At 47.9% G+C, this 26,306-nt stretch overlaps 1 protein-coding gene across 14 annotated transcripts in view; it reads left to right on the top strand.

The window, feature by feature from the left end:
* Grik4 (glutamate receptor, ionotropic, kainate 4) overlaps nucleotides 1-26,306 on the top strand; it is a 426,819-nt gene that overhangs the window by 316,668 nt on the left and 83,845 nt on the right. For 11 of the 14 annotated variants that reach the window (XM_030244013.1, XM_030244016.1, XM_017313102.2 and 8 more), the window contains 2 exons: nucleotides 5,255-5,407; nucleotides 6,170-6,274. In XM_030244013.1, the coding sequence (XP_030099873.1) occupies nucleotides 5,255-5,407; nucleotides 6,170-6,274 (258 nt within the window). The remainder of the gene's footprint in view (nucleotides 1-5,254; nucleotides 5,408-6,169; nucleotides 6,275-26,306) is intronic. The other 3 variants (XM_017313104.2, XM_030244014.1, XM_030244015.1) reach the window with 1 other exon arrangement.

The following is a 26,306-nucleotide window of genomic DNA, read 5'->3' as shown; positions in this document are numbered from 1 at the left end:
TCTCCATGTGATGTCATAGGTCCTCTTCCAAGTCCCCTTCCAGTCCCTTTGGATTTCTTGCTGGCATGAAGGGTGCCTGGTCTTACCTAGACTTGCTCCTGCCTAAGCAGTGCAGCATATCCCATAATATTACCTGCCTTGGCCCTTTTCCTGCTTCAGGGCATCCCAGTAACAATTCACAGATGGTCATCTCTTTCTGACAACGAGAAAACAAGCCCAGGAGAGCAGGGTAACAGGTGAGAGGAACTCTAAAATCCTTGTTTTAACACAGCCAGGTCCGAAGCCCAGATCAGCTTCTCCCTGTAGGGAACGTTGCAGCCATCTTCTCTCTGCAGTGTGGCCTCTGAGAGAAAGGGACGTGTTAAACCAGTCACCTCAGGAGCCAGGAAGGAAGCTGGTGGCAGGGACAATAGCTGCATATCCCTCTAAGCCTTCTTGCTTTTGCAGTTTACCTTTCAAGGGCTGCCTCTTCCTGCCTCTCTGGAGGCCAAGAAATTCTCACCGCAAACAGCCCAGCCCCTCAGGGCAGCAAGCCAGAAGGTGAGGGAGTAGCTTCCAGGAAACGGTGGCATGGCACGGGCTTTCTTCTCTGCTGAATTATGGAAATGCTGCCTCTGTGGGATGCCTCGTCCCTTCCTCTTCTCAGACCACCCTTTCCTCATCTTCTCTTCCACTTTCCTATCTAGTCTCTTTTCCCTTTCTCTCCCTGTAGCTTCCTGTTTTGCTCTCTTTTCTATATAGCATTGAATTCTTGCCTCCCTCTCTTCTTCAGGCTTGGATGAGAAGCTGCTTGCTTCCCCACCCTTCCCATGAACCCGGGTGGGATGCCCCGAGTCAGTCTAGTTTATAGGGTTTGGGACTGGGCTAAAGATACCTGGAGAAAGCTCAGGATGCCTACCCTGGCCAAGAAGCCTCCAGGTGGCCAGTGGTGCGCCACAGATGCGCTTCCTGCTGGAGACAAAGCCAGCGCAGAGGGAGTGTTGGGAAGGGACACACACGCCCACTAGTTTCATATGCCGTGCCCATTAATCATGCTGCAAAGAACAAAAATCGTGGGAAATCATTAAAATTACAGATGGCTAGATTAAGTAATTAGAATTTAGGCTAAAGCAGATGTTTGTAATTAAGTGTTTATTTCATTGAATACAATCCAGATTGTAAGAACTAGTCCATGAGATCTTAATGGTCCCTGTCCTGGTATTATTTGGGGGGGGGGGGACAGAGTTTAAGCTTTCAGAGGTTCATCAACAAATGGGCCCCTAGGAAGATGCCGGGAATCCAGTCTTTGCTGCTTTGGGGAGGATGGGAGTTACAGGTGTGTGTCTAGAAGATATTCTTGTTTTCATTGGAGGAGGAGAGAAGGGAACCCAGCCACAACTCCCTGAGTCAGAACTGATTCATCTTAATTTATACAGAGTCTTTCATTCCCTGTAACAATTTGCAAAACAGCTCAAAAGAAAATAACAATGAAGAAGCAAATGAAAATACAAAAACAAGAGAATAGAAGGTTTCTTGCCAAACAGCCTGTTGCTGCCAAGAGAGAAGAGAGGATTTTAAATGAGGATTGAGCCAGTTGGTGGGATTTAATATTCAGAAGAGACAGGGACAGTCTAAGCAGAGACAAAATCAAGAGTCAGGCATACACCCACACAGACGGGCAGCCGGGGCCTCAGAAGGATGAGCGGATCAATCCTGGGAGGAGACAGCAGGAATGTCTGCCTTCCCTTCCCCAGTGGACCCAGAAGTAGAGACAGGGACAAAGCCTTTTGTGACAGAAGCCACTTTTAACTGACCGTGGCCCACATGCTTTCTGAACAGAATTAGTCAATAACAGCAGAGGGAGAAGGCAATTAGGAGAATGAAGAGCTGAACCAGAAGGCACCGACGGGCAGGCAGAAATGGCAGGCTTTATTCCCTGGCAGCTGGGATCTGGACAAAAGAGTTAGAAGGAAAGAGACTGGCAACTCTGACAGACTAGATGGAGTGAGGGGAGGAAGTTCTCAGGAGGGAGGACAATGTGGTGAGTGCCCTAGATAGATGGCTAGGAGCCTACAGGAGAGGGGCATCTGGTGGCAGATGAAGGACTCAAGGGAACTCTCCTGGGGGTACATTGAGCTCCAGGATACAGGGAGTTAACTTGAATTAGCCCAGGCTCAGCTTCAGAGAAAACCCAAGAAGTGTGGTGTCCTCAGGGACACTTGACCCAACTGAAGGCTGTATGTAGGTAGAGATGAGATAGGAACCCTGACAATTTTCCACCCACTTGGTCCCTGCCACAGTGTCCCCAATTTGAATTGTAATTACAAGAAGGATCCGAGTGATCATGAAGGCCCTGGAGTTGGAGATGAGGAAGGACCCTGGGAGCAGGCACACACTGATCTCCCAGCATTTGGATAATATCCGGATAAGAACATCAGCTGGGGATAGGGAGATAGATGTTTGGGCAAAGTGTTTGCTGTACAAACAAAAGGACCCAAGGTTCTACCCCACATAAAAGCTAGGCTGGTGCTACCAGTGACCGCAGTATTGGGGAGGTGGAGACAAGAGGAGTCTGAGGACTTGATGGGCAGCTCGTCTGGCCAATTGATGAGTCCCAGGCTCAGTGAGAGACCCCCCTGCCTCGAAAAAGAAGGAAGAGGGGGATAGAAGGAGACATGCTTGTGAACACAGGTGCACATGCACTCACACACACACTTGTGCATGTGTGTACATGTGCACACACACACTTGTGTAACACACACAGAGAAAGAACACATACACTTGTGCATACACATGTGCACATCTGAACACATATGCATGTACATTTGTGTAACACACACACACACACACACACAGAGAGAGAGAGAGAGAGAGAGAGAGAGAGAGAGAGAGAGAGAGAGAGAGAGAGAACATCAGCCAAGGAAACTTCACTCCAGCAGTGAGAGCGCAGCAACCATATGGCAGGAAGGGAGCTGATGGCGTGGCCGGCTTCTTCTGAAATCATGCATGGTCCCCCAGAAACCAATGCACAGCCTCAAGAAGAGGAAGAGACCTCAAGAGGGGATGAGTTACAGACCTCTCTTTGGGACCCTGAACAACATTACTTTGAGAGACAGGAGATCCCTGGGTCCTCTATACTGTAGGATGCTCTCAGTAGCTAGAAGCAGGAACCCAATTAAAATGCAGTGTGGTATCACACAGCAGAGCAACACTTGAGGGGAAGGTAGCTGGAGGCCCAGACCCCTTCACCCTTGAATCGGTCACCTTTGGTGTCACCTCCATGCCCAGCCTAGTGGTAAGCAGGCATCACATCCAGAAACAGTACTATTTAGAGAGAGAAGGAAAACAGTATCTTCTATGAGACAGACCGGGCATTGGGATCTGGATACCCTTGTCTGCTTAGACCTCAGGTCACAGGTAGATCTAAGACCAAGGTGCACAGAGGAAGTCAGATGGAGTCGGGAAGACAGAGACTTGATGGAGGTAGCAAGGACTCAATGGCTTTTCTGAGTATCTATGTAGACTGCAGAGATGCCGATGTAGATTGATAGGGCCTACTATCTATAGCAAGGTCTGGATAGAAGTAGAAAGAAGCAGCAATGAGTGGGAGAGGGAGGGAGGGAAAATGGGGGGAGGGGTAGAGAATGAGGGAAAGAGTGAGGGGAAGGAAGAGAGGCTACACTGGCTAAGTAATGCAGTGCAGGTGAACTCCGATTGTGGGCTGCCCTCTCCTGACACTGTGTTTGGAAAGACTCCCCGACATCAGCACGCTCAGTGCCTATTAGAGACTGCAGCCCTTACTGTAGCCATTTAGGGAATGCAAAAATCTATCCAGCCTGCTTTCTAGCCTTGTGGCATCCTGTTCCTCCTGTTCCCTAAGGCCCGCCCCTGAGCACTGCCAACTCCCTGGATGTGAGATTGTGCTGTGCGGGCCCCACTTGCAGAAATGCTCACCCTGTAACTGATGACCTTTGAGATTTGTGAGACCGGATGCTGCCTCTTTTATGGATATGAGCTGTCCCTGCCTGAGGTTTGGCAAGGTGTTCAGGATCACTCAGCATCCAAAGGAGGGGCTGGAGTAGAGCTAGGCTCCCAAGTTCTTCCCTTTGTACCTTGCTTCTCTGATGCTGTGTGACCTCTGACTGGAGGGCTGTGGCCTCCCTCCTTCCAACAGTAGTGCTCAGGAAGTGTCCCGGAGCCTGGCCAGAGAGAAGGGAGGATTAAGAACTCCACTCACTACACATGGGATGCTCTTCTCCAGTTCCTCCCAATGCTGTCTTCTGATGAGCAAGAGGGCTGGGCAGGGAAAGAACTGATTGCCAGGCATCATGCAACCATGGAGGAACTAGCCCCCCCCCCGCCCCCGCCCCCTAGCCCCTCGGCACTCTAACCCCCTGGAATCTCAGTATTATTTCTCCAGGGCCTTCTTCCTGCCTTCCCGGGCTTTTCTCAGCCCTGTGGACAATGCTGACCACACTGGACAGGACTTCATTTCTTGTAGAGGCTTTGTACATTTGAAGCTCTGCCTTGGATGGTACACTCCCCTGGGACAAGTCAGCCGTGCTTCTACTCTCTCTAGCCACCCAGCCCTCTTGGCCTTTCCCACCACCAAGACTGCAAACATTGACTTTACTCACTAGGCAGATGTCAGCCAAGACTTAATCCAAATCAAGCTATCTCTTGGGGGCTGGAGAGCTGGCCTAGAGGTTAAGAGCACCTGGCTGCTCTTCTAGGGGACTGAGATTTGGTTCCCAACACCCACAGAGTGGCTCAGAACTATCTGTAATTCCAGATCCAGGGCATCTGAAAATCTCTTCTGGATTTCTTGGGCATTATACATACAGGGTCCACAGACATACATGCAAAGAGATGATAGAGATAGAGATGGAGATGGAGATGATGGAGATAGAGATGGAGAAGGAGAAGGAGGAGATGATGGGAGATGGGAGGAGATGATCAGAGATGGGAGATGGGAGATGGGAGAGGGAGAGAAAAAGGGAGAGGGAGGAGGAGGTGGAGTGAAGGGGGAGGGGGAGAGGATGCATTTGGAGTCCAAAGATGTACCTTGATGCTTCAAGCCAGAGCAGCCTTTGTCAGTAGGATGTAGATTGCAAAGCCTTGATAGCAGACTTGGACCACCAGCAGAAGTAGGTGAGACCAAAGGGAGGGGTAGGCAGAGGGCTGTGAACTTATTTGTCTTTGTGTGCTTTCTCTCTTCCCCCTCTTTGTCCTCTTTTCTCTCCCTGCTACCACCCGGTCTCTCCGCTTCTCCCAGTTGTCCTCAGCCCTGCTGTTTGACGCTGTCTATGCTGTGGTGACAGCGGTACAGGAACTGAACCGGAGCCAAGAGATTGGTGTGAAGCCCCTGTCCTGTGGCTCAGCCCAGATCTGGCAGCATGGCACCAGCCTCATGAACTACCTTCGCATGGTGAGGAGCGGCTGAAGGCTTGGTCCTGGCCAGCCTCAGGGGTGGGATGCTTGATACAGGGCTATCCTGGTGGGTCACAGCCCTGGCTAACACATCACCTGTATTGAGTGGGTCATAGGTTCATTTGTTCCCAATTCTTAACACTCTTGATAAGAGCCCATGGCCAGCTTACTCCCAACACAATAGTTTTTAAATCTTAAGCTAGAAAGGAGTTCTGAATTCTGCTGCATCCTGTAGTTGCCCCTGTACAGACCAGCACATCTGGGAGGGGACCATGAGGCTGGAATAGGGTCCCTCAGGAGGCTCAGCCTGCAGACTCCTACCTTGATGCTTGATTTTCCCAATGTTCTCTCTCCAGTCATGCTTTTCATTCACAGAGAAGACATCTTTCATTAGTGAGAGAAGGTGTGGAAGGTCTTATATTTTTGCAGCGAGTCAGGAATACCCTGACTTCCTGTAGGTCCAGGCTCAGCAGATTCCCAAAAAAAGGAAGATGCTCATAACAACCTCTCCCCTGCCCACATGCCTACAGAACAGGGAGAGCTGAATTTGACCTTAAGTCTGTGTGGTGGCTCCTGTTGGCTTACATAGTTGGTTTGGGGTTGCTGGGTGTGGACCCCTCTTCCTGCACTCCAATTCTGTGGCTTCGGAGTGGATGAAAGAGGTTTTCCATACACTGTGAAGTAGCATGGAGTAGCAAGTTGCTTAGGGCCTGCTCTGGCGGGGCCTATTTGGTGCTGTAACTCACTCTCTCTTGGACAGGTAGAATTGGAAGGTCTTACCGGCCACATTGAATTCAACAGCAAAGGCCAGAGGTCCAACTATGCCTTGAAAATCTTACAGTTCACCAGGAATGGGTTTCAGCAGGTAAGCCCACCTATGCTGCCAAAGTGTTGGATACCCCCTCTTTGCCCTTTTCTCTTTCTCTGCTTCCAGTGGCCTCCAGATGTCAAGTATCTCCCCAAATAGCAGCCTGCATCCATTCTGATCTAGGCTCCTGGACTGCAGTCGCCACCTCTTTTCTGGGTCCCACATCAGCCCGCATGGGCTCTTCCAGTTGTATACCTTGCAGAGGGAGGAGACAAGGGGGTGTCACTTAGAAAGGAGTGCCTGGGTCCTCTACACTCTCTGATTGTTCTTTTTCTGGGAGCAACGGAAAGTGTCAGGGGACTTCCTCCAAGCCTGGAACCCCCCCTGGACTCCAGGGGTACCACCGCTAAGACAAAGGGTGAATCCCATGTGGGTAGGATGGCTCTTTGTGTTGGGATAGCCTGCCCCTTCTCCTGCTCTTCTCTAGCCCACCCCTCCCATGCTCCCCTGTCTTCAGCTCTCTGTTTCCATCATCTCAGGGACACTATGCCCTTCAGAGTCCTTTGCTTTTCTGTATGGTTCTTCCTTTTCCATTAAACCCTCTTGTTCCCCTCTCTCCGTCTTCTACCAGAGGATACAGACTCTGACAACCACTCCAAGTCTCTCTAAACATCTCTCTCATCTCCATCCCTGAGGCCTCTCCAAGGCAGGGAAGGCTGGAAAGACTGAGCCAGACAGCAATTACAGTAGGAAGCAGGCAAATATTAAAGATCTCCTGACTGCCACAGTGGTTGGATGAAGGAACATCCCACTGTAGTACTCATCATTTGCTGTAGCCACCCTTCCAGTGAATTAGGAAGACCTGTTAGCTTTATCTTCACCATCAGCAACATTATGGTAGCTACTCTTATATAGTGAGCACTTACCATACTCCTTCTGCCATGGTAAGTAGAGCATGTGTTTGCTTATATAAGCCTACAAAGTAGACACTTTTATTTACCTTCCATCTTTAAAAAATAGGTACTTTGTGTGAGGTATATGTGTGTTCATGTATATGTTCATATATGTACTCATATGTATACTCATGTCTGGGCACATATGAAGTTGGGGTTCACTATCTAGCTCTAAAGCTTCCCACCTTATTTTTTGGTGATAAGTTCTCTTATTGATCCAGAGCACACTCATTCAGCTAGACTGACTGGCTAGCAAGACCTGGGGACCCTCTGGTTTCCGCCTCTCCCATATTGGGATTCTAGCCTCACACCACCATGCCAGTTCTTTCTGTGTGTATTGGGCACTGGAACCCAAGTTCTCACGTCTGTAGGTAAAATGGACTGATTTATCCCTCTTTCTATCTCCCAAATGGGTACTTTGTATGAATGCCCTCACTTGTTTGTGAAGTTTATGACTGATTTGCCCTTGAACAATTAAGTCATGCCATAACTGGTTTGGGATCCATGTATGTCTTGCCTAAAGCCCAAGACCTTATGGTAAATTATGTACAAAGCTTAGCAATTGCCAAATGTGCCATTTTAGATTCTATCTCTTGGGGTCTGGGAAGGGAGGCCCAGGATAGGACCCAGGAACAGATCTGGCCAACGGGTATCCAGGGTGACTATCACAGAAGCATAGAACATAGAAGCCTATCTCACCTGTCTCTTGCCACACCATCTCTGCATCCAAGAGGGGACTTTTGAGCTTACACGGGCCCCAGAGAGCTCTCAGTGATGTTTTGGAGGGCCAGTCTTCTTGGAAGAGAACAGAAGAGAAAGAAGGAACCCAGGGAAAGGGAGATGGCCTCCGAGGCCTGATGATGAATGTCAGCAGCACCTCGGGCTCTAGATGGGAGCTGCGTGGGATGGTGGCATTTCTCACATCTCCTCAGATAGGGGTATGGTCAGGTCGGTAGCTGGAATCATGGGGTGGTTCCTTCATTTACCCAGCAGATCTTTTATGGAGCATCTGCTGTGTGTCAGACATCACGCTGGGTCTGGGGAAAGCAGATGTAGCCTTTACACTGAGAGAGCTCACAGTCTGGTGAGAGTAAGTGATGTAGAAAAAAAAACAGAGAGAACGAGAGCTGCAATTTGGGACTATTAAACTCAAATCATGCCCCATGGCTTACCATCCTTGACTGAGAAGGCTGCCAGCCTCTGGGAAAATTGTCAGGGAGACTTTTCCCTGAGCCCCAATCTTTTTGGGGGATCTGAATAAAGAGCGTTCATTCACTCTTTCAAGTTGATACCTGTTGAGTGCTGCTGTCTCCCTTCTAGGTACCGGTTTAGGATGAGAAAGATCTGCTTTTATGCAACATATGCTCTAGCAGGGGACAGATGACAGGCCAAAAAAAAAAAAAAAACATATGTAACATTATGCCAGCCTGCTAAGTTCTCTGAGACAAATACAACTGGGTAAAGAGTCCCAGTGTGAAGAGCATAGCATCAGAGGAGTGGTTAGAACAGGCTGCTCAGGCTGCTCCAGACACAGCCCAGAGAGCCCCGGCCCAGCCCAGAGAGCTCCAGCCCAGCCCTGAGAGCTCCAACCCAGACCAGAGAGGTCCAACCCAGACCAGAGAGCCCCAGCCCAGCCCTGAGAGCCCCAGCCCAGCCCAGAGAGCTCCAGCCCAGCCCAGAGAGCCCCAGCCCAGCCCTGAGAGCTCCAATCCAGACCAGAGAGCCCCAGCCCAGCCCAGAGAGCTCCAGCCCAGCCCTGAGAGCTCCAACCCAGACCAGAGAGCTCCAACCCAGACCAGAGAGCCCCAGCCCAGCCCAGAGCGCCCCAGCCCAGCCCTGAGAGCCTCAGCCCAGCCCAGAGAGCCCAGGCCCAGCCGTTGCAAACCTCCCCTGGACCTCGATTCTTCCCCACAGTGATCCAGGAAAGAGCTCACTTCCTGTGCCTCTTTCATGGCACTCTCCATCTCTCTGTCCACTCCCAGTTGACAGATAGCTGATGGGGCTGGATGCCTCTCTGACTTCATTCTGCTCCTGTCCCAGCTGCCACTCATGCTGGCTTTGGGGAGGAGCTGGGGGAAGGAGGGTGAATATAGTCAAATCACATTGTATGAGTTTCTCAAAGAACTAGCAAAAACTTGTATTTTCCAAAACGGATAGAAATCAGGGCTGGAGAGATGGCTCAGTGGTTAGGAGCACTGACTGCTATTCCAGAGGACCCAGGTTTGAATCCCAGCACCTACATGGTGGCTCACAACCATCTGTAATGGCATCTGATGTCCTCTTCTGGCATGCAGATGCAGGTGTACATGCAAATAGAGAATTCATTATCCGAATACACAAAGAACATAAATACATCTTTTTAAAAACTTATAGAAATCAGTATTAAAAATATATGAAGGAATGGGGGTGGGAGGCTAAGGTCAGTGGTAGAGTGGCTCCCCCACCCCCGCCCTGATTTCCAATACCACCAGACCAATACTACAGAACTGCATAGAACTGAGCCCTAAGCAAGCATACTGACCCAATTAGTATTACACACCGATAAAATTAACTTTATTGGTGAGAGCCCCTTCAGGATGACTTTCAGAAATGCATCGGAAAGGCAAATGGAACATTGAATTGTTTTACAGGACTTTTTTTTTTCTGTTAACATGTTTTTCAGTAATGAATTTTTAAAATATATATTTTATAATGAACATGGAAAGGAGTCACCATCAGCAGCCCTCCCCCCCGCCCCCCCCCCCCGGTACCATTTCCAGCCCAGCCTGGCCAGGACCCAGGACCCAGGACTCTGCCTGTCTTGGGGCTTTCTTCATGTGATGGGGACCGCTGCATAAGCAGTGCCCAGTAGCGGTAAGCAGTAGGCCTCTCAAACACAAGTCCACTGAGGGTGACCCACCAACTTTGCTTTATGAGGTGCATCCCCAGGCTCCACGGCTCTGCCTTTCATTTAGTTAAGCACGATGTTCTAGGAATCTGTCAGTTTAGCTAGCAGCATCCCCCACCCCTGTGATTAGCATGATGGGGTGACCACAGGCTAGCCTTTGGCAAATACTGTGCTAATAAGAGAGTGGTTCTATGAGCAGAGTTATTTTGTTGGTGTGGCCTCTCTGTGCCCTATCCCGTTGTTTTGAGCTAACACTGAATGGAATATGCCACACAATTGACCATTAAAACGACTGTCGTTTTGACCTTTGGCTACCCTAAGGAACACTCAGTCCTGACTGGACTTAGAAAGTGGATAGTGAGAATATTCTTTATGACCTCGGCTTTTCAGCGAGTCTGGAGGCTGTCCAGCTGCTTTTCTGTCTGCTTCAGGTGCCGTGAGCACCAACTGGAAGCCGTGTGTGATGTGACTCGTGCACAGATGCAGCGTCCCAGCGCCGGTCCCCAGGTCCCATCCCAATCACCACCCAATCTTTGCCTCTTGACGGGCGTCCTTCCCTGCTTATTGCAGGGTGAAGAAATGGTTTAAGGAGGGATAACTAATTAGGCTTCTCTCCCAGGACAGGAGGAATGTCAGTACCTCTGCTCCAATATTCTCCCAGTTCTTTCCAAGGTGAAAGTTGTTGCGGGAAAGGATTTGACAAGGAGCCAGAGAGAAATCGATGCGAGTCATCTGTGGTGCTCTGTGCAGATCTCACCTCATCCTGAGGATGGCTCTCTAAGGTAGACCAGCTTCATCAGGAGGAAACTACAAGCTCAGGAGACCTGCAGATCTGAGTTCAAATCCACGGCACCCACGTGAAAAAGCTGGGTGTGTCTGTGCAAGCCTGTAACCCCTGCACTGTAGGACAGAGACAGAGCTTCCTAGCTGATCAGCCTCACTGTAATGTGAAAGCGACTTCAGGTTCTGTGAGAGACCCGCTCTCAAGTCAGTGAAGCAGAGAGCGCTAGAGGAAGACATTGGATGTTTTTCTCTAGTATTCAAATGTGTGCATAGGTGTACATATAACTATATGCTCATATGCATACAACACACACACACACACACACACTCACACCTCACCGACTCCTGTCAAGAACCTGGAAAGACTGGAATTACATTCAAGTTTGTCTAACTCTAAAACCCATGTTCTGGCCTCTTCTACTCCTGGTTTCCCTTCCCGCCCTTGGGTACCTGAAGCTCTCATCCCGAGCTTTGCTTCTGGTATGTTGCTCCGCTGCCCGAACCTGACTGCCACCATTGATTCTAGCACCCTGCTGGGATGGGCTTTCTTTAGTAATGACATCTTTTCATTTGGCTTTGGTTCTGTTCTTTCTCTCCTGTCTGGGAGAACTACTATTAAGAGCTGGTTTTGATTATTTAGAAAGCACCACGCAGGGACTCAGTGGTCTATAATTGGTAAAATGTCTGAACCAACTACCATATTCCCTGCCGGTGGCTGATTAAAGGATTTTTTACCATTTTTAAAATAGTCTTTCAGAATTCCGACTTTTTTTTTTTTTTTTTTTTACCATTTTAAAAAATTACTATTTTGATTCTGCATGGAGAGTGTTTGCCATCTTGGGAGCTTCCACTACCGCACATTTGGAGGAATGAGCTCCTTATGGTGTCCTGTAGGGGGCATTCTGAACCATCTCCCCAGTATTTATAGGTATGAGAGTCAATAGTACTGCCTGAGTCTCTCCCTCCACGTCCCAAACCACAGCGTTTGTTGTCGCTGCCCCCCATAGATGTGCAGAGGGCTGTAACAGTGGTGTTGTCTCTCTTCCTGTCTGGGAAAAATCCTCCTTGAAAGAAGCTAGAAGGAAAAGGAGGAAGTCTTTAGGAGACCGTTAATTTCCTTCATTTAACTTAGTCTGAAGATCAGAGACGACTGTGAGCATCCCTTGAGCAACGTTGTTAGTGTTGTAATAAGATGAGCATACCTTTCATCCAAGGATCGGAAATGGCTTAACAGGGTCTAATTAAGCCTTTGGGGTTTGACATCCCTAACTAAAGATGCAGATCTGCCTGTTCCTCATTGGTTCGTTGTGTATCCCAAGCAGGGTGGGCTCAGTTTTCTTTCCGTGCGTAGTAACCCCTCATATTTGGTCTCACAGGATCTGAAGATGATTGAAAATAGCTCTGCCTGGCACTGTGTTTGAATGGCTATACTTATGCGCAAAGCTGGCTCTCCTGACATCATAATAATAGCCCACATTTATTGTCGCCTACATGATGTACTGTGCTGGGTGGTGTACATATATATTTAAAATTTTTACATTCTTTTATCAGCCTGGCATGAAAGCTGTTCTGTCATCTTGTAGGTGGAAAAACGAAGGCAGAGAGATTAAAAAATATATATATATCCATCTTCATCAAGGTGGGAAATGGCAGGCTCAAGAGCCCAGTTTGGGTCAAGCTTCCTCATCCTCAGAGTCCAGGCCTTTCCATTATGCAATGTTTACCTAGAATGTGGGGGCCGAGAACATCTTTAAGCTGCTTCATTAATCTTCTAATGCAGTTCATGAAAGGTTTGTGTCGGGACACGTAAGAGACACGCAACCTGTCTGTGAGGCCCATCTGGGCTGGAGAATTAGCAACGTCTTTAGAGATATCAGTCAGACTCTTCCAGGTACTTGGGTCAACCTCTGTCTCCTAACCACTCTATGGAACATTCCGGAATAGTCTGCTTCCTCTTCCTTGCCAGCTCCTCAGATATGTAAAAACAGATTGCTTTTACTGCACTCCTTCATTTTTCCATTCCAGAATTAGACTAAAAATTTCCTGTAAGATCTACTCTTTGTCATAGGCTGGGAATGCTGGATGAAAGAGCCCTACTCCACTTAAGAGCTCGAGATCTTAGGGGGCTGAAATTGCAGCCCGCAATTGCCTTAGAGTACTCTGATTATCTACCACTTATTTTACCCTTCGCTGAGCAGTGGGCTGTACCTGTTCCCAACAGAACATGGCTTACCACTCTCTCACGGAGGAAGAACCAGGGGCTGTTGGCGCTCTTCAATGCACAAGGCTGCGGAATGGATGCACGGAGACTGTGGGGGTCCATCAGTCACCTCAGACTGAATCCTCAGTTCTCATTTCCCACATTAGCTGGCTTCCTGGCATTTATTTTTCAAATGCCCCATTCCTTCTGAACCCTGGGCCTCGGGGTCATTTAGTTACTCTACTTGCTGACTTCCCAGTAATACACTCGGCCCTCCGTGTGTACACTTTTCATAGAGACTAGACCCAGTCCAGCTTTTCCTGAGACAGCTGAACCATTTGACTCCATTTCTATAGAAATGGAGAAACCGACAGGGCTGGCCTGGAGAGTACCAGGAAAAGTAATGTGAGCAGATAGCCTTATTTTCCAAAACAGAGACAAGCTCAGAATTCAAAGGGATCATTTCAGGAATGATTTCAACACTTTCCTAAACAGAGGCAGGAGGAGGACGGCTTATCCAAGGAACTCTTGCAAGCAGCGAACTCTACTACCCAGAGTCTTTAGAAGGCAACCCAGAGCCAACTTCCTTAAGATCCTGAAGGACCCCACTCGCTGCCACAAAGTCAGGCTCCTTCCATTTCCTCTTTCTGGCTGCCATCTTTGCTGAGAGCAGCCCATGCAGAGGCAGGTCTGCCCCCTCCCCCCAGGAAGTCTGCGATCCTCCTGTGTTGCCAATTGAAGTCCTGGCTCTGTTGCACTCGTGAGGGGCGCAGAAGCAGCAGAGATTCTTATTACAGCCATTAGCAGCAGAAGCCACGGGGAAGTGGTTCTCCTCTGAAGATAATCGGAGCGGACCTGCTGGTGGGGTTCGCAACCTTCCCCACCTCCCGACCCCTGTCCCCCACTTCAAAAGCAATCAAATATAGAGCAACAGAAAAGCCTCTACATACTGCCTGTCAGTGAGTCTGCACTTCATGTAGTGGCTAAGGAACAATATGGAGGATGCCATGGTCTTATAGAGAGGTCTTGCCCAGGTCTATACCTTTCTCCCCAATCCCTCTGACTTAGCTGTCTCTGTGACAGCCGAGTCCTTCCTGTCCTCTCAAGTGAACAGCCATTGCTCAGATAGCTTGCCAGTGGGAGAGGCAGCTCTGAGAAGCCTGTGATTGTCACTGTCTAATACATTTTCAATTTCGAGGAAGGAGTTTACCATAAATATGCAGATCCTTTGAAGCTGTCTTTGCTGAGACCTGGCTCAGGGCGCTGGAGCCGGGTTTGATTGCTGGAAATCAGCAGCCTCGAGTGCCAGCTCCCCAGCTGGGGGACAGACCTGTGAGAACAGGCCAGCTGTGGAGCTTGCATGGGCCACAATCCCCCAGAGACAGCTCTGCCTTTGATGAGGAAACTCGGGGCTGCAGCTCCTCATAGGGGGGAGGTGGCCCAGGGATGCTTAGAAGGTGACTGAAAAGTCACTCACTTCTTTTTAATTAAGAAGCCAAGAGAGAGGGAATTGGTGTGGAGTTTGAAATAGCTGTCTCTTAGAATGGCATCAGTTCTTAGGGGCACTGGTCAGTTAGGCCAACTCTCTAGAAAGGCAGTGACTTATGAGAGTTTCATCGGGTTTGAAAGCCCTTAGTGCTTGTTGAGTGAAGGGTGTGGTCCTTCCAGTGACTCTGTTGTCCTCTCCTTTCCTATTAGTCTTTCTGCCCAAGTAGTCATGGATGATGGAGGTCTTGGATGTACAGGCAGCCTCAGAGTCACACCCAGGCCTACCTCATTTCTGACATGAAATGAACCCAGAAGGCTGTCCCCGCCATCCCTACTCTGTCAGTGTCCTCCCTTGGCTATAGCATCCTCTCACCACCATCCTTCCAAGAGTGGGGACTTGTGAGCCAGGCCCACTCACAGCAGGGAGTGGGTGTGGCAGTAGATGAGAGTCTCAGGACTCACAGGGTCCAGAGAGGTGACTGCAGGAGCCATAGGAGTGTGCCCTCCAGGTCTCAGGGAGCTCAGAGCCAACAGGGCCATCAGAGCCCCCAGACCTGTGGGGTTTCTAAAGCCACTTGCTTCCTTTTTAAGTCAGGAGAATTCCACATGCCAAGCCTCTTACAGGCAACAGTGTTTACATGTTTTAGTTAAAAGTCCCCTGGAATCACTGACTCATCTCTCACCCTCTCCATTTTTCCTCCACTCAGTCCAGCTCCCATACTCCGGAACAGGCTCTATCTAGAATGCCTTCTCCCAGAAGAGATGTTCTGGCTGTTCTCCTGGCTGCCCAAAGGGGGAAAGGGCAAGGAGCAGACGAGCTGGCTTTTCGAGTAGTATCTCAAAGGGCTTGTCTTTTTCAGCTTCTCTGGTCCCCTGCACATTTGATTCTTTCCCCCAAAGCACAGGGACTCCTGCTTATCGGCTCTGCTGAACAATTCAGCAGCCGCGGAAGCTTACAAGCTTACTCACACATCAGCCAGCAAGCAAATTAAGAGGTACTTACAGTGTTGAACAGGGGGCTGGTTTTGGGCAGAGGAGCGGGGTTTTAAAGTGCCGCATTTGAAATCTATTTCTTGTCATGTGCTCGATCACGCTTTTTCCGGAGATCAGCCTGGGGAAGTCTGCCAGCTCCTGGAGACACTTCCTGCGCCCCTTCAGCCAGCTCATGCCAGGGGGAGCTGGAGGAGGGCGATTTGATAATTCACTGTCATGAATCAGCCAGCTCCTTCAAACGAAAAGCAAGCCAGATCTAGGAGCAGGCATTTGGGGTACAGGCAGGTGGGCCAGGAGAAAGAAGCAAGGCGGATTGTGGAGGGAGCTTACCCAAGGAGGCAGGCAATGTGTGCGACTAGAAAGACTCAGGGCTGACTCCCACACTCCTTGTTCCTAACTTCGCTTTCCACGTTTCTCCTCAGTAAAGTCAAGAACATCATGACTTCTGCTGCTTGGGTATCATAAAATTATTGAGGACAAGATGACCTGTTGTTCATAGTTGTACTCTGAGGGTTCTACTACACTGTGCAGTTTTTAATCGTGCTGTCTCACTTGGAAATGTCTAACTATATACCTCACTGTCTTTGCTATATTCCCTATAATGTCCCAGACATTCTGGCCTGGTTCAGGGCAGGGAGAAGGACACAGCCTTGGAAAGGGAAGGCTCAACATGTGGGATTGTTCCTATTGAAGTCACACAACCCTGGAAGAGGGCATATGAGTAGCAGCCTATGCCAGGCAGGCATGCCTGGCTGAAATCAGTTTTGCCAGCTGGCTCTTACCTAACTCTCTTCTTCTGTCACCAAGGACTTTTCTCTATATGCCTTTAGCTTACTCTCTGACCTTCAGCCCCAATTTGGTGGCAGTGGATGGATGTGAAGATGAGAGAATCCAAATTATGGCTACTTCTAGAAGCCACAATACACCAAAGGCCCACAGAGTATGATCAACATTGATTAGACAGAAGCAACAGACACCCCCAAATTACAAATCCTGCCTCTTCAGGAGTGCAGTAAGACCTAAGTAAAAGCTCTTTGCTACCCACAAGCCTGCACTACATCCAACAAGGGGTGAGGGCAAGCCATTCTCAGCCACAGGCTGAGAGCTCCGAAGCCACAGTGCCGTCCTGATTCAGCACCAGGGTGGAGAGTGACCAGCTTCCTCCAGTCTAGATGCTTTATTGAAAGCACTGGTTCAGTTGGCACCTGGGAGTCAGAGCTCAGAGCCAAGGAATCAGTGCCGCTGCCTTTCCACGCCACTTCTTAGCTGCTGAGTTGAACAAATGAAGCCGGTATGGGCTGGCCGTCATGTTCTTTGGTCAACTTTCCTCAGATGGAAAGTCTTTTGCTTGCTTGAGCCTCCTGAGCCCTTAGCAGCGCATGCTGACATGCTTCCAGTCTCCTGGGAGGCAGAGAAGAGTGAGGGGGTCTTCCTGTCTGCTGACTCTGCCGTGTCCTTGTCATGACTCAGTGTGAGGAAGGCCAGGGGGTCGTCCCCAAACATCTTGGGAGGTTTTCAGTTATATTAGAAAAGGAAGCCAGGCATGGTGACCTATACTTATAATTGTAGCACTCGGGAAGTAAGGCTTGAGGACTGTGACCTTGAAGCTATCCTGAGTAACAAAGCAAGTTCAAGGCTAGCCTGGGCTATAGGTTAAGACCGTCTCAGAGATACAAGGGAAAAAGTGTCTAGAGATTACGGTTGAGAGAGTGCTTAACAGGCATAAAATTCCTGGTTTTCTCCTTTAGTTCCACGTAAACAGGCATAGAGGCACATGCCTGCAATACTAGCATGTGGAATGTAGAGAGTCAGGAGGCCCAGAAGCTCACAGTCATTCTTAGTCACACAGGGAGCCTAGGCTAGTGATCCTGCCTAGGAGAAGGAGGAGGGGGAGGAGGAGGGGGAGGAGGGAGAGGAGGAGGGGGAGGAGGGGGAGGAAGGAGGAGGAGAAAGAGGAAAAAGAAGGAAGGAGGAGGAGGGGGGGAGGAGGGAGAGGAGGAGGGGGAGGAGGAGGAGGAGGAGGGGGAAGAAGGAGGAGGAGAAAGAGGAAAAAGAAGGAAGGAGGAGGAGGAGGGGGAGGAAGGAGGAGGAGGAGGAGGGGGAGGAAGGAGGAGGAGGAGGAGGAGGAGGAGGAGGAGGAAGAAGAAGAAGAAGAAGAAGAAGAAGAAGAAGAAGAAGAAGAAGAAGAAGAAGAAGAAGAAGAAGAAGAAGAAGAAGAAGAAGAAAAACAATACAGCGCATTAGGATATAGACAAAAGAAACTTTTAAACTTGTCCAAACAGGTAGAAGACCCAGGCATTCTTCTGATTCTGCTGTGGGAGGTTTTATGACTGAAGCCCTGATAGTTTAGGGAGTCCATTAAATCTTTGTAAGTGTCAGTGGGGTGTCATTTGTCATCAGAGCCAACACAGGTTTCATGAATACCAGAGCTCCTCTTGATATGATTCTTACCTGTCACTACATTCTCCAAGAACAGCCAAAGTTGGGGCTTGTGGGCAGGAAGGATGGTGGCCAAATCCCATGTTACATCCCAGAGGCTGGAGATCATGACTAGAAATCTGAGCGCATCCTGGTGACAGCCGAACAGCCCAGCATGGACAGGTCTAATTGCTTCTCATTATTTGTGAGATCTGGATTTGCACATTTGACTGCTTGGTGAAATCTTTTTTTGCAAACCCCATATCAATACTCACAACAATTTTACAGACATGTGGAGAGGCAAAAATTTGACTCATTCAATGTGTGCATCTCCAGCTGAGCTTGAATGTGGCAATGTTCTGCTGTGTAGTTTCAGCACTAATATTGTCAACAAGTGTCTTTTTCATGGACTATTGAGTGCTTGTGTGTGTGTGTTTCCCCTAGTAATTTTTCTGTTTAAACTAACCCCCACAATGCAATGCTTACATTCCATCCCATGTTCCTATGCATGAGAAAAATTGTGATGTGCTCTACGGAGACAATTTATGTTCCAGAATCAGCCATCTGTATTAGGTGAGGCAGAGATGCACATTTGGGCCACACATTGTTGGGTTGATAGGAATGCTCTGGCGGAAGCTCACAGGAAACTTACTTATTTGTCCTGGGAGCAGAGGTTTGCTAGTCCCTCCTTGAATGTGTGTGGCAGCTTTATATAAGTCAGAGGAGCAACAAATAATGAGACCCAGCCACAGAGAGACTCAACCGGGAGACAAAAGCAGGAATGAGCCAACAGGAATTTCTGAATTTTCCTGCAGGCCTTTTCTCCACATTCGCCACTCCATAGTCCTGCTTTTTTTGCTTGTCCAAGGCCCCTATTTGCGGCCTTGCCTTCCTCCTGGTTGCCCTGGTGTAGAAATAGAACATAGATCCTGAAGACTGGATGGCATAATAAAAGCCTTGTAGACCAGTTCTAACTGGCCTATTGCAAACACATCCTCATTTAAATCTTACTTAAATGCCTCACATCAGAGAACTCACTACCTTCAGGGACAACATATTCCATCTTGGGAAGCCCTCCCTATTAGAAAGTCTTTCCTTACTGGGGTCAGGTGTCCTTCCTCCCAAAGGCTCTGCCTTTTGTCCTTGTGTGTGTTTCCCGAGTCCTCACATCTCTTCCATTTGCCCCTGACTACCTTTCCTGGAGGAAATCTTGTTATAGGATGGAGAGGTTCTTTCTGTCACCACTCATGCATGTTAAATGGCCCCCTGTTTCACCTTTGTGACCAGGTAGCTGCACTTCCACTGTCCCCTCTGTGGTCTCTCTTAGGCCATATCTCTCTCCCTGTCTTTCTCCCAGGTTCAGTCCCATGGCACTTGGGAAAACCACATATTACAATTCTTTGAGTTGGAAGAGGCCAGGATACATTATTCTTTCATGATGGTTAGCAGAAGTTTGACTCCTGCCTAACTTCTCCACAATAGCCTGCTCGGGCTTTCCTAGGCTCTTTTCTGCATACATATCTCAGACTCAAAAGCAAGGAAACACGAAGAGATGTGGGCTTTCAAGTAGAAGATGGCAAATGATGCTGGCTAAAGTCACGGTTCAAATATTTGCTAAGTGGTTGACTATATATCGACAGCCAGAGAAATCACAATATCCTGCGACAGTGCACTACAGTACAGGTTCTGCCTGAGTTTGAATCTTCTCAAATCTTAGTTTTCTTATCTGTGAGATCGGGACAGTAGCAGAACCTCCTTGAAGTATAACAAAATGTTTAGTCCAGAGTTGTGTCATGGAAGGAATGCCCCAAAGCACTGATTCACAAATGTTCTAATACATAGCCTTTAATTACAAGGAGTGATCAAGACTAGGAGTCTATGGGTATCAGCTGTATACTTATTAAACATCACTTACCATCTACAGACTCTGCTAGGTGCTGACTATAGAGAAGTGGACAGGTAAGCATTACAAATTCGGGATGGTGTGAGTTTGCATATTTGGAATATAATTTGCATGCAGGGAGTCATTCAGGATGCATGCACACCTCTATGCATAACCGAAACACAAATGTATGTAGTATTCATTACCTCTGCCTTATGAATTCCCCCTTCTCTACTCCATATAGAGATCTCACTTTTTAAATGCAGGTGTTGGTCCACTCAATTGATTTCATAACTCACAAATGGATTGTAGCCAGCTTCCAATAAGACACTGTATTAGACAAACTAAGTGGAAGTGTTGGAAAGGCTGCGTTGTCCTGGATCTTCCTAGTTCGCCCTGTACTCGTTTTTGATCTCTTTTCATCGGACGCGGCTGCTGTCCCAGAATTCTAGATTTTTGCAGCATTCTCACTCCACTGCTCCATTGCATATCTAGGTGTATTCTATGGCTGAGCAAATCAGGCCTCTGGTGGACTTTGACAACTCCGTTTGTTCCCCATGTTACCCCAGCTCTCAGTTTGGGATTCAGTTCATGACCCCAACCTACTCTTGTGTCATATAAGCTGTTATATGTGTAGAGACATTGGGCTTAAAGCTAATGAACATTTGCCAGGTGCCATTATGGAGGCTGATATCATTAATAGTTTGAGCTGGTGTTTGTTTTGTGTATATACATGCGTGTATGTTTTGGGTGGGTGTACATACAGGCATGTGCATGTATGTGTGGAAGCCAGAGGTCAACTTCAAGTATCAGTCTTTAGGTACGGTTATCCTGTGGGTAAGGATAGAGTTTCTCCCTGAGACTTGGGGATCACTGGTTAGCCTTGGTGCCTGAGCAGCAATCTAAGGATCTGCACGTCTCTGATTCTCTGGTGAATATAAAATGCTCTGCCCCTTGTAGGTTTGCTGAGGATTAAATGAGATAAAGTTCCTGGTGCATTTGTTCAGTTATATCTAATTGAGCACCTATGAGACACGAATGACAAGCATGGGCTGCCGCTTGAGTTCTTCAAAAACAAACAAAAACAAAAACAAACCACCAAGGATATATATGAGAATCCACATCCTCCCATTTGCTGAGATGAGCCATTCCCCAGCCCCTTAAGCTTTCCTCTGTCAGGTTGTACACCTATCCCACCAAGTCTGTGGAACTCTAACCATCTCAGGTCATCCCTGGGATCCCCTGCCGTGGTGTCCTCCCACACCTGAGTGCCACGTCTCCATCCCATATGGAGAAGCTTCAAGCCAGTGGGTCTCAACCTTCCTAACGCTGTGATGTGAGCCTTTAATACAGACCCCCAACCATAAAATTATTTCATTGCTACTTCATAACTATAATTTGCTACTGTTGTGAATTATAATGCAAATATCTGATATTCAGAATATCTCATATGTGGCCACCAAATGGGTTGAGATTCATAGGTTGAGAAACACTGCTCTAGGCACTCACGGCTTCGCGTATTTTATCATAAGCATCCTTCAGAGTGTGAACTTGAACTTAGAACTGTAATTTTAAAAATGATTATGATTCAGAACGGGTGAGCCTAGAAAGAAAAGAACTGGACCGTAAAGAACTTGCATTTGATTGGCCTTGACTCTGTCACACCTGTGAATACCTCTGATAAGATCCCCATAAGTGGAGAAGGGTGAGGGAAATTAGGCTGATCTTGGGTAGCAAAATTGATTTCCCCAGACCACACAGTAAATGACTGGCAAGGTAGAATCTGAGCCCCGATCCCCTGACTTCTGATCACCTGCTGTCCCCTTACATACATAGTCATATGCTGTCTACCCATCTGTGGCTTATGGCTCAGCAAATGCCTTCAGCTGCTTACCAGGAACACTGCACAATATCACACCAACCAGCTTGCAGTTACTATAATGAGAACCGGAGCCAATCAATGTCTGAAGACAAAGGTGCCATCTGAGCACACAGTACTGCAAGGTTTAGTCCATGGTTCAGTCCTGCTGCTTTGGTTCCAGTTTGGTCCATCAAGGCAGGGAATGTCACGTGGAACAAAGCTGTTGACCTCATGACCATGGTCAAAACGTTAAAGGGAGTGAGGAGGTAGCTAGAGCTCCTACTTGGCTTCATGGCTTAAAATTTCCATTACTTCCCAACAGTACCAGCTGTAACCCACAGGTCCTTGGGGTTCACTCTAGACTCAAGCTGTGGCATATGTGTAGATTCTGTCATTCACTTCCATTCCACGGATGAGTGAGCTCAGGTGGGTCCTTTCGGTTGACTCCAGTCAGGACTATAGTCAACAAACAAGCTCACTTTGTTTAAAGAGGCATGAGGGAAGGCCCAGGCTCCAACCTCAATATAGCCTACACCTGTTCTAAGCCAATCAGCAAAGCAACACATAGCATCTGAGTTCAAGTCCTAATTTGATCCCTATCGGCCGTTGATGCTCAGCAAGTAGCTTGTCATTTCTGAGTTTTGGCTTGGCTAATTTATTCACCATTAACCTCGTATGCATGTACCTACTTCAAGCATTTTTTTAAACTGTTTCTAAAGTACCGATGAGCCTGCATTTCTCAGGTGTGAATGATGACAGGTTTGCTACACAGAAGCAGGACAATTTATGAAAGGAAACCACATGGGCCGGGGCCCAGCAAGCAAAGATCAATAAGTATTTGAAGCCTCTTACTCCGGAGCGGGGCTTAGGGTTTCATCAGCCCCCGTAGAAGAAGCTGGGTCCCAGTGGTGCAGAGTACAAAGAGAAGCTGTCTAAATGTGCACAAACTATTAAATGTTCTGGTGCTGTGCGCACCTCCGCGGATGGGGGCAACGATGTGAGCAAGTCCCTTGGTGTCTAAAAACTGATCCTTTTTTTTTTACCTACTTAAAAAAGAACAAAGTGGTCAAAAGACACCCTGAGCACCTTCAGGCAGGAAGGAGTGGGCTGTGAGCTCCAGGGCTCCTGGCAGCAGCAGCAGGGAATGCAAGCCATCAAGCTGATGGTTTTCCAAGTCCCTAACCCTCCAGAAAAGGTCCTGAGGGCACCTATTTGACAGTTGAGAAGGAAAGTATTGGGCAGAGATGGGGAGGGCCTTGGTGAAGTTTATGCAGGTTCTGCCAATGCCAAGCACTGCACTAAGCCAGTTCCCATGGTTACAGTCTTGACCCCTTCTAACCAGATAATGCAGTGGTTAGGAGCATGGGCTCTGGTGATCGAGAAAGTCTGTTTGAATCTCCAATGTGGTGTTTATCGGACTGTGACCATGGAGACTTTAATTACCTAACTTTGCTGGCATGCAGGGCTTTAAAAATCTTTAAAATGAATATAAAATGGTCTGCCCCTTGTAGATTTGCTGGGGATTAAATGAGATAAAGTTTCTGGTGCATTTGTTCAGTTATATTTAATTGAGCATCTATGAGACATGAGGCAATGAGCCAAGCCCTGGGGATAAGAGGGCGGGCTAACCAAGCCACTTGCCTTGTTCCTATAAGGCTTATGCCGTAGTAAGACAGACAGGCAGTCATCAGTGTCCAGTGGACAGATGTTCAAAAGGTTAAGGGAAGAGAAGACAGGCTTTCTGGAAGAAGTGTTCTTCAAACAGAGGCTTAAAGGAAACAGTTGAGAAGTGGATGAGGGTATGCAAGCATTTTCTATGACGTCTAGAGGGTGGGTGCTTGGTCTTTGCAGGAACATTACTTTGCAACTCTGCCCTTGTGAATGAAAGCACTAACCAGATGTGCAGAAGTGAATAGGCCAAGCTGTATGCCAATAAAACTTTATTTGCAAAAAAAAAAAAAAAAAAAAAAAAAACCAATGGTTGAATTAAGCTTACAAGCCAAGATTTCCCATCCCCTGTCCCTGAACTAGCTGAATGAGAGTTGGAGGCAGGAGGTCATGTGGCTGGGAGAACTCTGGGCCAGGAATGTCACATACAGGGAGTGGTGATAGAAGGACATGACAGTGAGCAGGCATGGAGGGTCTTGTAGGTCCAACATGCTGCAGTATGGCTTCTTGTCTCTGTGTCTGAATCAAAATGGAAAAGATCTGTAGGGTTTTAAGCAGAGGCTGCTGTGACTAAAGGGAAGATTCTGGGGGCATTGCTGGCTGCTGCTCTGTAAAGACCAGAACAGAGAGGCTCACAATGTCTTCCATATCTCAGAAGCTTCAGCAAGAGCATGGAGGCCCACAGGGCCCTGTGGTCCCAGCATTAGACCCCAGCATAGTTAGGTCTCCCGACTCCAAGTAACATTCATTAATTTCTGAGAGGTGAGGCACTGGGCGGGCCCTTGGGATGAGGGCAGAGCAAGGCAAGGAGCAGCAGCAAATGCCTGTGGTCAGGCCCTGGACAAGCACTTTTTGTAGTGACCAACTTACTTATGTTGACTGAGAGTCACATGGCAGATCAAATCCCAGTGCCTGGTGTGCATTCGAAGACAGTCATGGCTTCTCAAAGGACTGTGGAGAGCTTCTATCTAAGCCACAGAGCCCACCCTCTAGAACCCTCATTGCCTTGCATGCCCCTGGTCTAATCTTTCCTTCCACCAGTCCACTGCTCCTTCCAGAGGTGTTAAGTCCTGTCAACTCTGGGAGGACAGGGCCTCAGAATCAGTCATCCTGCTAGAAGCAAGAAACAACAGCCTGCCCGCCATGCGGAAAGAAACACACACCTGGAGCTTTAAATAGATCCCTTTACCATGGTGAGGAATTGTAAGCAGCCAGCACACTGCAGGAATCCTAGGGCAGGACAGATCCACATCATGATGTCTAATCCAGCTTCCTAATGCCTGTGCCACACTTTAAGGTAAAACCCATTTAGTTGGGCTGGTGAGATGGCTCAGTGGTTAAGAGCACTGACTACTCTTTCAGAGGTCCTGAGTTCAATTCCCAGCAACCACATGGTGGCTCACAACCATCTATAATGAAATCTGATGCCCTCTTCTGGTGTATCTGAAGACAGCTACAGTGTAGTCATATACATTAAATAAATAAATAAATAAATATCTTTAAAAAATATTTAGTTTAGGTACCCTTAAGAATGAAATAAGTATTTTTGAATACATGATTAAGACCTGCAAAATTTGGTGCCTAAAGGAAGAAGAAAATTATTAATTTATATTGATCTTTATCTCTAGGGGATCTGGGTTAAATGATACTTTCTATACATATGTAATTCCATCCCATGTTAGTTATATTTGCCTAAGTTTTCATGTTTGGCCAAGCATCTCCATCAAAAAGATGTTTCTTTCAATAGGCTTTGAGTCAGGATTTAGAAAGACCACACTTTGTTTGTTTGTTTGTTTGTTTGTTTTTGAATTTGAGATGGAGGTCTCAATAAATAGTCCATGCTGGCCTTGAGTTTACTACGTACTCCAGGGTAGCCTCCAACTCTCAACAACTCTCACCTCAGCAACCTGAGAACTGGGATGTATCTACATTTGTTTGCACAGCTGTGATCACAATCAAGCATTCAGTAGGTCTTATTTAGTTCATAATTTTTTCACTTATCTATCCCGTGAATTGGATACACTGACTTAGCAGGACTCGAATCTCTTTTCTGATAGAGTGAGATGAGATGACTCTGTACCTGAGTGTACAGCATGGAGCCTGTAGGCAGAGTCAGTGTCTGCTACGTGGAGAAACCAGCCTGCGTCAGCTGCGGAGAGTCCGTTGTGCATGCCTTCCTGGCTCTGGGCGCTTTGTGGAACGTGTGTGTGAATATTGACTGGAAATGTTTACACCACAGAAGTTGGTAAAATCTAGGAACTGGGACCTCTTATACCAGGAGTGCCAGTTTTGAAATGCCTCCTCAATGTCATGGGTGTGCCCCCATCCTAAGGCTTTGAGTCTCGGTGCCCTTAGTTAGTCCCAGGGTCCTGTTCATCACTCAATTGTTCTTTGTGCTCTGCAACAATCCAGCCAAGAGTCAGAACAGCTTTCAGGGCTGCTTAAAGCCTAGATTGTTGGTCCTATCCCTCGATTTCCTCACTTTCTTGTGGTGGCGCTGCTGGTCTGAAAACGGAAGTCTTTAGCACGTGCTTAATCCGTCTAATAAGCTAAAATCGAAGTGTGGAGCACTTTGAAAACACAGAAGAGACTGTGTCTTTTGGCCTCAACAATGGCACTCTAATGGATGCTGACTAACACAGTACTTGAACTAATCTTAAAATCCCTTTGAGGCAGCAAGTGCTATTTTAATCCCCATCTTACAGATGGGAAAAGAGACTCTGAGGCATTAGTAACCTACACAAGGTCACACCATTCATAAGCAGAGAAGCCAGGGTAAAAAAGAAGTCCTCCGACAAGGGGGCCTCCTACTGGAGGGTGCAGATGAAGCTATATGCTCAAGGACCAGATGGGACTGAAATCCAGCATTATCTCCACGTGCTCAGCTGTGCACACAGGCTGGACCACATCAGCACAGGTGACAGAGGTCTTCCTTGAGTTAAGATGCCTTAACATA

Source organism: Mus musculus, chromosome 9, assembly GCF_000001635.26.
Source record: "Mus musculus strain C57BL/6J chromosome 9, GRCm38.p6 C57BL/6J".
In the NCBI taxonomy this organism is placed as follows: Eukaryota; Metazoa; Chordata; class Mammalia; order Rodentia; family Muridae; genus Mus; species Mus musculus.
Note: the sequence above shows the minus strand (reverse complement) of the source record. Positions and strands in the feature narration are given on the sequence as shown.